The 12,878-nt window shown below is 48.3% G+C and overlaps 1 protein-coding gene across 2 annotated transcripts in view; it reads left to right on the forward strand.

Moving 5' to 3' along the window:
* HECW2 (HECT, C2 and WW domain containing E3 ubiquitin protein ligase 2) overlaps positions 1-12,878 on the forward strand; it is a 431,089-nt gene that overhangs the window by 287,803 nt on the left and 130,408 nt on the right. For both annotated transcript variants that reach the window (XM_075529169.1, XM_075529170.1), the window contains 3 exons: positions 2,155-2,255; positions 2,678-4,033; positions 5,410-5,505. In XM_075529169.1, coding sequence (XP_075385284.1) covers positions 2,155-2,255; positions 2,678-4,033; positions 5,410-5,505 — 1,553 coding nt within the window. The remainder of the gene's footprint in view (positions 1-2,154; positions 2,256-2,677; positions 4,034-5,409; positions 5,506-12,878) is intronic.

Genomic DNA, 12,878 nt, shown 5'->3' on the forward strand with positions numbered 1-12,878 from the left:
GTACCACCAAGGCTTCCTGAATATTGCCATATAAAAATGTATTTCTGATCAGATTACTCCTTTTTCATCAAGTAACTGATGTTTGTGGAAAACACTGGGTTTTGTTTCTGTGTTTAGTCGAGCCCAGTGCTCAGAATGCGTGTGGTTTCACAGAGCAAGGCTTTATAGGACAGTAGGATTCTGCACTAACACATTTGGAGAGCATCTGTTCAAATGTGACTCTTAAAGAGATCATCCTGTTCTCCTTGCCAAAAGCTCATCCTTGATCCCATGCTTTGATCCGATGCTGACTCGGGGACAAGACCTCTTTGGACCCCAAAGAGAGTGGGGTAGGGTTGCAAATCGAACCAGATGGGACAAGATCACCAGAGCAGATGACTCCTGGCAGTTCTTCAGTGGAGGAAAAAACTCAACTCAGAATCCACTACTAGCCAGGATTCCCTGTATTTATATAAGTTTAATAGTTGAACTGTTTATCCTGCCAGTTTGGTTAATAAGCAGCATTAAAGCCCATTGAAGTGATTTTTTTAGGTGAAAGGTCTCACTTTTAACTAATTTAGTCAAGAGACAAATATTTGGAATGTCTATTGAAAGTCAAAGGAACCCTGGTGGGATAGTGGTTGTATGTTGGGCTGCTAACTGCATGGTCAGCAGTTGAAACCATGATGCACTCCATGGGAAGAAGGCTGAGCTTTCTACTCCCATATAGAATTACAGTCTGGGAAACCCACAGGTAGTTGTACCCCGTTCTATCGGGTCACTATGAGATGGTATCAACTCATTAGCAGTTGAAAGTCAAGTACTAAGTTAGGCATTCAAGATACGCTAGTGAGAAAAGGGAGAGGACTACATGCCTATTAATACCTACCTTTTATCATTCTTATTAAATATAGATCTCTTAGCTAACAGCGTGCACCTTTGTAACTATTCACCAGCAACACTACCATTAGCATTTATTGACCAGATAACACGTGAAGAAGACCTTGGTATTATTTTTAACTAAGAAATGATGAGATGACAGTATGTTTAGAGAGGTGGGGGAGGACTGGCAGTGCTGGGAGAAGCTCTTTTCCATTCGTTTCTGGGCGAATGCATTAATGGACAAATACTGAGCACGTTCAGGACCCAGCTACTACCTAAGTGCCTGTAATAAAGCAGTGAGGAGACAAAGGCATCCCTGCTCTTATGTAGATTATAACCCTTATGTAATGCCATCTGACGTTTACATCATATAAGCATGTAACTTGCATGTAATGTTTAATACACACATTCCTCATTTATCAGTATAGTTAGGTTTCAAAGACAAGTCTATTACAAAAAAAAATCTTTATGAAAAAAAATGGTGACTGCTTCCTGACTGCCAAGTGACATTATTATGTAACTGCCAAAACACTGATGCAGCCAAGTTGGCAGATCACCTTAACCATCACAGTCACCGCTGCTCTCACCTCCTGCCTCGGCATCTGTTACTGCCAGACTATGACATTCATGTGCAAAATAGAGTTGTTGGAGAGCAAGATAGTCAACACACAAGGGATCGGGACTGTTATAAATGCCTATACTTCCTTTTTAGAATAATTTTTAAAATGTCAATGTAGTAGAAAACAAGACAATTAGCAGTCACACGAAGGCGAGCCATGGATAAATGTGTGCTGTTAGCACACATGTTCCTGAGCAGCCTGCTGTCATGAAATAGTCATTGGCTACACGTAAGAGGCCTTGTGTAATCAGACTCCTACTGCGTGCAGTGATCTGGAACCAGTCCTCGGTGGCTTTACATCGGAGTAAAAAAAAATGAATGAAAGAAAGAACATCTCCAACTGGCTTTCCCAGCTCTTTCGTGTCCTTCAATCTGCATTCTCCCCAGTTACCTTACCAGTGACAGCCAATCAGTGCTTAGAAAATACCAGATAGTAATACACTGTACTGGTGCATTTCCCACCTTTGCTAATACATTTCCTTTTATCCCTGGCTTTCTCCACGTTAAGTTGTGCGAAGGAATGAGTAGCATTCCTCTGGAATGCCTTGAGCCCAGTGAGTCTGCAGGTCTGGAGAGCAGTGTCCTGGGATTGGGGGCGGGTGGCCGGCCGGGAGGGACAGGGGGAAGTTGACACCGATGTAGAAAGGATGAAAGAACCCTTTCTCCCCTTGCAGGGACCAAATGCTCAGCTACAACCTCGGCAGGAGGCTCCCGGCTGACCACGTGAGCGGGTACCTCCAGTTTCGAGTGGAGGTTACCTCCTCTGGTCATGAAGGTGAGAGGGCTGCTTCTCTGTGGCTGAAGGAAAGGCATTACACCTTACTTACTCATTTGCAGTTTGCCTTGCACTAGCTGGCAGTTTGTGACTCATTCTGATGATGTTTCCAAAGAAGATGGTAAAGTCTGTTGTTGTTTTTGCACAAACAACCTCCTCTTGGGTTGATGCCTTCCCTTTGAAAGTGGGCTGTGGAATTCCCAGCAGTGTCTAGATCCTGTCTCCGAGCCAAACAGCCTGGAGATAGACTCAGTCATTCTATCAGGTGGTGACCCTGAGCACGCTGGGAAAACTATCGGGAGGCCTCCAGGGGGTGACGGAATTCATTGAACCCATGGGTGGGAAGCACCAGGATGCATGAAGTTACTTTGTTACACTGCGCGGTTGTTGCCATTATTAATACGAGTTTCTCTGTGCTGCAGACGCTTCTCCAGAAGCCGTGGGCACCATACTTGGAGTCAATAGCGTGAACGGCGACCCGGGAAGCCCGTCTGATGAGGACGCGCCGGGGGCCCTCCACGACAGCCCGACATGCTCCAATGGGCCGGTGTCTGAGGACAGTACTGCCGACGGGACCCCCAAGCATTCTTTCAGGACTAGCTCCACTCTGGAAATAGACACAGAGGAATTGATCTCGACAGCTTCCAGGACCTCGCCGCCCAGGGGACGGCAGGATTCACTCAACGATTACTTAGATGCGCTCGAACATCATGGCCACCCCAGGCCAGGGGCAGCTCCCTGCTCCGAGCGGGCCATAGGGGCATCTCCCAAACTAAGGAGCAGCTTTCCCACCGACACAAGGCTCAGCGCCATGCTGCATATCGACTCGGACGAAGAGGAGCACGAGTTTCTGCAGGATCTGGGCCGCGCCTCATCCATGGAGGAGGAGGGCGGGTTAGTCATGGTCAGCAGGGCCTCCGGGGCGGACGATGGGAGCCTGGAATCTCAGACGAAGCCGGACCATCAGCCAGTTGGCAATGAAGAAACCTCCGCCGTCGCTGATGTCGGGGAGACGCCTGAAGACGGGCCCGAGCTCGCAGGAAGCCCCTTGCCCTCAGGCACGGCCCCAGAAGGCGACGACAATGGGGCAGGGTCACAGCCCAGCACGCACCAGGGCAGCGGCGAGACGGGGGCCGCTCCGGAGGTGGATCAGCCCACCAGTGGGGCAGACACGGGCACTTCGGAGACATCAGGAGGAAGCCGAAGAGCCACCAGTGAGACCGAGTCCCTGGATCCGGGGTCTGAGCCTTCCCAGGTGTCGTCTGAAACGGAGCCCAGCGACCCCGCGAGGACGGAGAGCGTGAGCGAGGCCAGCACCAGGCCCGAGGGGGAGAGCGACCTGGACGGTGCGGACAGCTCTTGCAATGAGAGCGTCACCACGCAGCTGTCCTCGGTGGAGAGTGCACGCTTTCCGGAGACCCCGGCCTTTTCATCTCAGGAAGAGGAAGATGGAGCCTGTGCAGCTGCCGAGCCCACCAGCGGTGACCCCGCCGAAGGGTCGCAGGATTCCATCTGCACCCCTGGTTCACTCCCCGTGGTGCAGGTGCCCAGTGGGGAGGACGAAGGACCCGGGGCGGATTCAGCCACTTTGCCTGACCAAGAGGCCATCGGGGAGGTGTGGCAGCGGAGGGGGAGCCTGGAGGGAGCTGCTGCTGCTGTCGCTGCCCCTGAGAACCAGCCCCAGGAAGAGGGGGACTCTGGGAATGCCCAAGGCGCTTGTGAAGGGGCCACTGCCCAGGAGGAGGAGGAGGAGGAGGAGGAGGAGGGTGCGACAGGAGGTAGGCTGTGGACAGCAGCATGGCTCTTGGCTGAGGTACACATACACAGAGACGTCTTGCGGGTTTGCCTCTCCGTGTAAATTCAATCGTTGGTCACACACCACCAATGCATTATCTGCCGTCTGTACCTTGGATTTCAACAATTAGGAAAAGGAAGAGTAAGGAGAGGAAGGGCTAAGGTGAAAAACAGGGATAAGGAAGATGGGGGTGCAGGTTGAAAACTTCAAGCACTTGAGGCCCTTCCTGTGGAGCAGGCCTCTCATTTCAGAGTCCATAGTCACGCAGGGGGGTAGACTTCATCATCTACACGGCGAGGACGAGGGCAGCCCCACCGTATATCCAGATAAGTAGCGTCCACATTCTGGTCTCTCTTCAGTTGTATTTTTCTTTTGCCGAAGTATGAGGCAATTTTCAGGCGGTCCAGCAGTGGTCTTCAGACTTAATTAATGAATGTCTGTTGAGACTAGTGCAGAGCCCTGGTAGTGTAGTGGTTACATGTTGAGCTGAGACCCGAAAGTTCAGCAATTCGAAATCATCAGCCAGTTCAAGGGACAAACAGAGGGGCTTTCTGCTCCTGTAAAATATTACAGTCCTGGAAACCCACAGGGGCAGTTCTACCCTGCCCTGCAGGGTCATTTATGATTGGACAGCCACTCAGTGGCAGCAAGATATTGCTGGTTATGAAGACCTGTGTGTTCCGATGCATGTCAGAAAGAGGCCACCAGCAGGGGGCACTCTGCAGAGGCGCTCGGAGCACCCCGAGTCCCCCCTCCGTGCGGAAAGCAGGTCAATGTGCACTTTGCACCAGATGTAGTGTTTTTGCCTCCTGCCGAATGAGAAATGTCAGCTACATTAGGCGATACTTAATTTAAGTAACTTAAAGCTTGTTTTTGTCTCTGTGAATGTGTCTTTAGAGGTGCTCCCTCTAAAATACTATGCACTCCTTCAGAAGTGAAAGGACAATTTCATAGGCTTAGATAGCAGACTGGAAAGCGAGAAGGATTTGCTCATGTGATTCACTTTCCAGTTTAGACTGTTCTCGTCTTTCCTCGCCTTCTGCTTCCCTCCTGCCCCTTCCTTGTGGCTGTGACCCTAGCACATGAGTAAATGAGTGAATGACCAGGACGGAGGATCCGATGGGAGAGACAGGAGCCAGGGATGGTGGGAGGAGGAGGGGCCGATGGATAGATGTCTTCCTACAACGCCTTCTTCTAAGTGAGCGTTCACTCTTGTTCCCTTCTTTCGCTCCTCTCTGGGTCTTCATCTGTCAAACGAGTCAGGAGAGAAAAGAGATGGCAACCCCAGGCTTCATGGTACGTGTGAGGGCCCTGAAGGGGCAAACAATACCCAGGTAACTTTCTCCCCTCTAATCCTAGGTTCCCAAGCCAACGGCCATCAGCCCCTGAGATCTCTACCGTCAGTGCGTCAGGACGTGAGTCGGTACCAGAGGGTGGACGAGGCTCTCCCACCAAGTGAGGACTTGTTCACTGTAGGGTTCACCTTGATCCAAGGGCTTGAGGGTGGCAGGGAGACCCATGCCCATGAACTTAAAGAATGGCTGTGTGGGCCCATAGAGGAGGCCCTGAGGGCTGCCGCAGACCTGGAGGATGACCCTGCTGATGACTTCTCCCAGCTACTGTGACGAGAGACGTAAATATTATAGTACTGGGGAATCAATATTATGATTGTGCAAGCAGATCAAGATATTTGGGGCAGTTGGGTAGATAATAGAATTTATTTAAAATTATGCCTAATGGCAGCATGAATTCTCAATTAGTAGACAGACTGGCATAATCCTTTCGAAGCACCTCACTCCATGTAATATACTGCTTTTTTATGTACTTGTGTCATTTAAAATCAGTAAGTGGGTGGTGGGCCATCCCAATTTTCTTCTTAGGGACATGCAAGAAAGCATTATTAATTACAGAAGTTAGTCTATCACTGAGACTTATCTGGGGATGGGAAAGGTACGTCATGTCTCTCACTTTCAAGAAACAGTACCCAAAGGAAGACGGTGGAGGAAGAGTACTAGGGATTCTGGGAGATAGCTATGCAAATTGCATTCAAAGGTTTGCAAGGTACCCAGAGCCGATCATAAGCTGGGTCAAATGCACAGTTCTGTTTAACTTATTAAAGTCCCTTAAAGCGACGTTGCATTGTGAGGGCAAAGCAGTTCCATGAGCAGTTATAGGGACTGCTTACGGGCCCATGGACAGCTTGTGGTCCTTGAATATCGCTGTTAAGAAACATTGGTGAGCATGCCCCTTCACCTTACTGCTCTCTGCTTGTGTTCACTCACTCATCTTCTCTGTGACCGTGGCGGGGACCTGGTGGCCATGGCCCCCTGCTCTTGTGAAGACAGGGAGACCCGAGGAGATGTGTGCGCCCAACAGCCGAGATGCTGAGTGGTTCGTTTGGCTGTGTGCAGGCAAGGAGGAATAGCAGTACGTGGAGTCTGTCACAGCATTGGCCTGGCCCTTTGGAAACTCAGTTGCACGTTGATCCTTTCCTCGTCCATATGACTGGAGACCGGAAGGCTTGCTCTCGTACATAGGAAATGTGTATTTCACACAGTGCGTTTTTAGACGAGAAACACACAGACCACACTATTGTGTTCTTTTAAATAGTTGAGGAGGGGTGGAGGTTGGAGAACATTCTTTTTGTTTGCTGTTGGAGAAAAAGGATTAGAGGAAGAGAAAACCAGGGAAAAATGCCTTGGGGATGTTTACATATAACTCAAGCAAAATGAATTAGGAACCGCAGGAAATAGCTCAGGGGAGCTTTGTCGGCGTCTGTGAATTAGTAGTAGTAGGAGTATCAGGGGTCTGGGTCGGGGGCATAGGGCGCCCTGGCGGCATAGTGGTTGGGCTGCAAGGTCAGAGATTCAAACCCACCCGCAGCTCCACAGTAGGAAAACGAGGTTCTCTGCTCCTACAAAGATTCACAAGCTTGGAAATCCCACAGGGCAGTTCTACTCTGCGCTATGAGGCCAGTGTGAGTCAGAATCAACTGGATGGCGGTGGGTGGAGTGAGTTTGCGTGGGTTTGGATAAGAGGCATACAGCATGCATGTGTGCATGAATAAATGCCACCTTCCTGGCCACATCCAACCAGGCAGTTCGGCTGCACCGCAGTGTTGTCTCCACGCGATCCTTAACGGCAGCTTCGGTGTTTCCTGCCGAGAGGTCAGGCCCACTCTGACAGTTCCGCTAGTTTCCCTAGACATTGGTATTTGCATCGTACAGAGAGACTGCACGTTAGGATTTTTAAAAACGAACCACTGCAGTTCACTTCAATAAACTGGTGGAAACAAACTGCGTATGACAGAAAGCACCTTTATGGTGCATCCTATTTGGTCACTGATATACAGACGAGAACAGCTTCCTGGGGCTGTTTCTTCTTATGCTGGGGTGCTCAGTGGTGACGGGGTGGGATGTCTCCATGTGAGGGGCATTTGGAGCCTGTGGGATGCCTCTCACCCATGTTTGAAGGATACAGCTCGCATGCACGAGAGCAGGGGCAGCAATGCAAAATAGCTTGCAATATTGAAACAGTGAAGAGTTAGCCTGCCCCAGCGTTCCTCTTGTGCTCCTGTGTTAAGAGGCTTCTCCCATGACCCTTCATCCCCGGCAGAGGAGAAGCAGCTGCAGTGACCGCTTGGGCCACTAGCATGTAGCCCAGAGAGGTTTGCTCCATCGGTAGTGGAGACTCCGGATTCGGCGGGTCTCCCGTGCCCTGGGTAGGCCCTGTGCCTGCTAGCCAATGCTGTAGTGGGTCTTTGATAGCTCCATTCTTTTTTAATGGGAATGTGCACTTTGTGCTGTTGTGTACCATTTCCATTCATTTAACAGCATGCTATGGTGATCTTTGTATAGCAGTACATAAAGAACTTTTTCTAAAATGTGGCAACAATCTAAAGAACAAAAAATCCAGTCTAACGTGTTTACACATACAGTTCAGTGACCCCCAACTGCATTAGCGATGTTGTGTTGCCATCACCAGTATCCCTGCCGAACTTCCCATCACCTTTAACAAAATATCCAACACGCCCTAAACCACGACTCCCCTTCCCCCTCATTTGGAAACCTCAGAGAAACACACTCATTCTAGACAATTGATGTCCCCTAGTCTTGACTTCTTTTCGTCTCCTTCCTCATTAACATAATCATTTTTGCTACTATTTTTATCTTGATTTATTTTCAACTTATTGAAAATGTGTGCACTATCCTCCAGCAAGCTTACACGTCTCCTTGAAAATTCAGACGCTCACTTCAGGGGATTCAGTGGTGGCCAGGTGCATTGCTGCATGAGCTCAGTTGCTGGTCACGTGGCTGTCAACAAGCAAGTGTCAGAACCTAATTGGGCAGCAACTATTTGATATCTTTTGACAGGAGCATTCTCTTCCAATTTTACCCCTCCTTTATTAGCATCTCAGGACAGATCTTGGACTTAGTACTGAGACTCCTGGGCTGTGATGTGGATCTGCCCATTGGTTCTTGGAGTTGTTCTCTTGCTGTAGGGCACAGGAAGGGTGCTGTGTGACCTGTGGGCCATGTAATGCCCTGTAACTGGCTGAGAGACACTCTAATGATTCACAGAAAATGGGAGCGTGCCAGGCCTTGGAAGTGGGCAGCACTGTTGCGACCCTCCCAGTAAGACAGCTTAGACTTGAACTTGCATGGAGGACCTGTGTAATTTGCTGTATCTTCTCATTCTGAAGTGACTGATGATAGTAGTGGCTATAGGCAGTTCAGGGCTGAAGCCCATCATAATGTTATTAGAATGACAAATCTTGGCCTTTTCATCATTAACTGGGAAAAAAGAACAGCCAGCCCAGTCCCTTCTGAAAATCTGTGTTATTTTTTTAAAGCAATCTGACTTGATCTTGAATGACTTGGCTTTTCTCTTGTTGGTTCCAGATAAGATTGTGTCTAGTACATTACTGTAACTGGAGACAGTAAAGAATTGTTAGAGAAGAGGTTCTCTCCACCCTCCCCAACGGGTAGTTTTACTTCTAGGAATAGAAATAGGTTCTAGATGAACAGACTGGGTTACTGGATTGTGATAGACTGGGTCCCAGGATTATTGCCATGTTGTCAGAACTAATGTTTTATTTTTATTTTGGGTTAAAAAACAACAACAACAAAAACAACTGGGGAATATTGCTCTCTTTTGTGTGTCTGTGCACATTCTTCATTAACTAACTCACTCACTGAGTCAAATCCAACTCATAGCTACCTTATAGGACAGGAAGCCCTCTGGATTTCCAAGACTGTAACTGTTTTACAGGAGTAGAAACCAACATCTGTCTCCTGAGGAGCAGCTGGTGGATTTGAACTGCTGACCTTGAGTAACCCACTACACAACTAGGGTTCGTTATGAAAGCATTCTTTAAAATGTAGGCCTAAGAGTCATAGTGAATCTGAAATGGGCAATTAACCTATGAGTTGTATATTTGAGGCTAGAGATTCTCACTCATTTGACCTTAAAAATCTAGTTTTGAGGGGGGAGAAATGTTGCATTTTATCTTAAATGCTACTTTCTGAGAAAAGTTAAGATTCAGATATGCAATGACTTTATATGCGTAACTTTCTATTTAACTAGAACATGCACATAGGAAACAGCAAGGAGCCTGGGTTAAGCTCTTGGCTACAAGCCTGAAGGTCAGCAGTTCCAGCCCACCCCCAGAGCAGCGGTGAGAAAGGAGGTGGCTTCTGTCATGACTGAGACCTTGAAAATCCCACAGTGTGATTCTGCCCTGTCCTGGAGGGTCCCTACGATGTGGAATTGACTCGAGCAACAACTCGGAAGAGAGCTGTAGGTTGTCGAACGCTCTCTAACTGAACTCAGCCCTGGGGCCAGAAACACGTCACCAGCACCTTAGACTTCTCTGACATGTCTCCTTCCAATCACGAATTTCCCACCCCTGCAGGAAGAGGGGACTTGAGTCCTCACGTAGATTCACTGAACTTTCTTCTAACATTATACAAATGGAATCTCAGCTCCTTGAATGTTTTAAAAAATTCTCTTTTAAACACTGCCCTGTATCACAAAAGTCATATTTCCCCCCAGAGAGCACATTCCTCCCTGGTATCACAATCCTGTGATGTTCTGATGAACAGACCTATCGAGACTCTTAGGCCTTTACCTGCTTGGGGACGTACCCTAAGAGAGCAGAGTGGAGAATTGGCCTTGAGGTAGTTTGGGACTACTTTTTACCTCTCAGAGTTCCCTTTATTGTGCAGATGGTGGTCCTGTCTGGTAAGCATTGAACTGCTGGCCCTCAAGCCAGTGGTTCAAACCCAGCAGCGAGATGAGGCTGCGTGCTCCAGGAAGAGCTACAGCTTCAGAGCCCAGAGTGGCCAGGAGTGGCTATGGATCTTCCCAGGGGCAGTGAAGGGGCGTTAAGCACTGAGCTATGAGCCACAAAATCAGGTTGAAACCCACCTGCTGCTCCTTGAGAGAGCGAGGAGACTTTCTGCTCTGGTCACGATGTACAGCCCGGAAACCACCAGGAGCAGTTCTCCCTTGTCCTGGAGAGTCTCTGTGAGTGGCCAGTCACTGCACGGCACTGGGCTCTCTATCGCTGCAGAGACCTAGTGACATGGTAGGTTAAGTGTGCGGCTGCAAGTTGAGGGATTGGCAGTTTCTGAACACATCAGCCATTCCTTCCCTGGGAGAATGAGGAGATTTTCTGCTCTGGGAAAGTCTTATAGCCTTGAAACTCTGCGAAGGAGGTTGGCTCTGTCTTTAAGGTCGCAGTGAGTCAGAACAGGCTTGACGTCAGTGGGATTTATAGGTGGGAGTGTCTGCGGTCGAGTCGGTTCCGACTCCAGGTGACCCTATGTGCGACAGAACGAAACGTCTCCTCGTCCTGTACCATGCTCACAACGGTTCTTACGCGTGAGCCCCTTGCTGCAGCCACTGTGCCAATCCACATCTCATCGAGGGCCTTCTACTTTAGCAGTAGTGATCTCTCCTAACAGTGTGGCCAAAATACCTTTGTGGTACAAATGGTTAATGTGCCCTGAGTCTAACCAAAGAGTTGGAGGTTTGAATCCGCCCAGAAGTGCCGGAAGGAAAAAGTGCCTGGGGATCTTCTCCTGGACAACCAGCCATTGTTCACCCCGTGGAGCACAGCTCTGCTCTGGCACACAGGGGGGTTGCTGTGAGTTGGAATCAACTTGTAAATTATTTAAACATTATTATTATTTATGCTTGAGGGTTAGGGCTTCGTGAAGATTTTAGTTGGCAGTGTATAGGCTGAAGTTGGGCTCTTTGTGAACGTGAACCTCCCACGCTGAGAAGCCAGCATGAGCTCCAGGATTTTTCTGGAATTTAACTTCGGCGATCTTATGTGCATGTCAGTGTCTCTCAAGTGTCAGTGTGTGTAAGAATCACCCAGCAAGCCTGCCAGAATGTAGAAAACGGAATCCCAGCCTCGGAGGGTCTGAGCCAAAGACCCATGGGAGAACTTTAGGAACTGGCAAGTGTTTCTTGCTTCTCAAAGTGTAGCCGCTACATGTTGTCTGAGTCCACACCTTGAGAAACAACTCTCTGAATAGCCGTGTTCCACATCGAACTGGTCCACCTGAAACTCTTTATTTGAGTGAAAGTTGATGTGGAGGCTGCCCAGTATGTACAGAATGGAACTGCCATGTTTCCAGAGCCCAAAGTCATTGCCTTCAATAGGCTGAATTAGTTAGAGTTGAGTTTATAAAATCTGGCCTAGATTTTATATAAGACCTTTCCAGGATGTTGACTGGCCCTTGCTGAGCCTCCTTTTTAGTTCATTCAGTGGCTGTCGTCTCAATGAGTCATAGAATTTTAGAACCAGAAGGAACTTTTAACAAATGTTTACTGTTGTCCTCTGATCTTTCAGGTGCCTGAACTGTGGTCCACAGAGGTGTAGTAACTAGTTTGGTGTCATGTAGTAAAGCTGTGGGAAAGCTATGATCCTAAACCAGAGCTTTTACCTTTGGTTTGGTAAAACACACACACGCACACGCACACGCACACGCACACGCACACGCACACACACACTCCATTGCTATCTACCTTGCTAGACCCTCTTTTATAAAGGGGCACGATAAGAAGATAATTGCTAAGTGTTCTGATTTATCATGCCCTATTTTAACATGTCCTTTCTAAAAGAAATTTTGATGTTGAGAAATGCGAAAATGCCTGCTTTAAAATTTTTAATTTATTTGTTGAGACTCTTCACAGCAAAACATATGATAATTTCTACATGTATCCTATAGAGACATTGATTATATTCTTCCAGTTGTGAAATCATTCTTAATTTCTTTTCTGGGTTATTCACTGCCCTCTTCCGGTTCCTGTTTAGTTGTGGACTTCCTGTTGTCAGTTTGAGTCCATGCAGGTAGTTCTTAGAAGGAGCGCTGGCTGTGGAGCGGTTACGAACTGGCCTGTTAACTGCTAGGTCTGCTGTTCCTGTAGGGAAAGGTGAGGTTTTCTACGCCTGTGGAGAGTTACAGCCTCAGAAGCCCACAGGAGCAGCTCTCCCTGCCCCTACTTTAGGGTGCCCTTGAGTCGGAGTCGACCCGATAGTGGTGAGTGAGTGAGAGTGCTCTTGAAAGAGCACAGTTCTCAAGGGAGATACTTGTTACTGGGTTATTGTTTGGGTTTTGAAGACTTCAGGGAATTTTTTTTTTTTTTTTTTGGTTTAAGGTTTAAAGATCCTCTCAGGGCGATAATTTCAAGGGTTCGTTGAGCCGTCACAGCGCTAGGAAGTCAGAGTGCCTGGGAATTGTGAATTCTGTTTTCTTTTTCCACCCCTTTTGATCATAATCCTATAGAATCATTGGTCAAATGTTTAGTACTGG

The sequence above is a fragment of the Tenrec ecaudatus genome, chromosome 13 (assembly GCF_050624435.1).
Source record: "Tenrec ecaudatus isolate mTenEca1 chromosome 13, mTenEca1.hap1, whole genome shotgun sequence".
In the NCBI taxonomy this organism is placed as follows: Eukaryota; Metazoa; Chordata; class Mammalia; order Afrosoricida; family Tenrecidae; genus Tenrec; species Tenrec ecaudatus.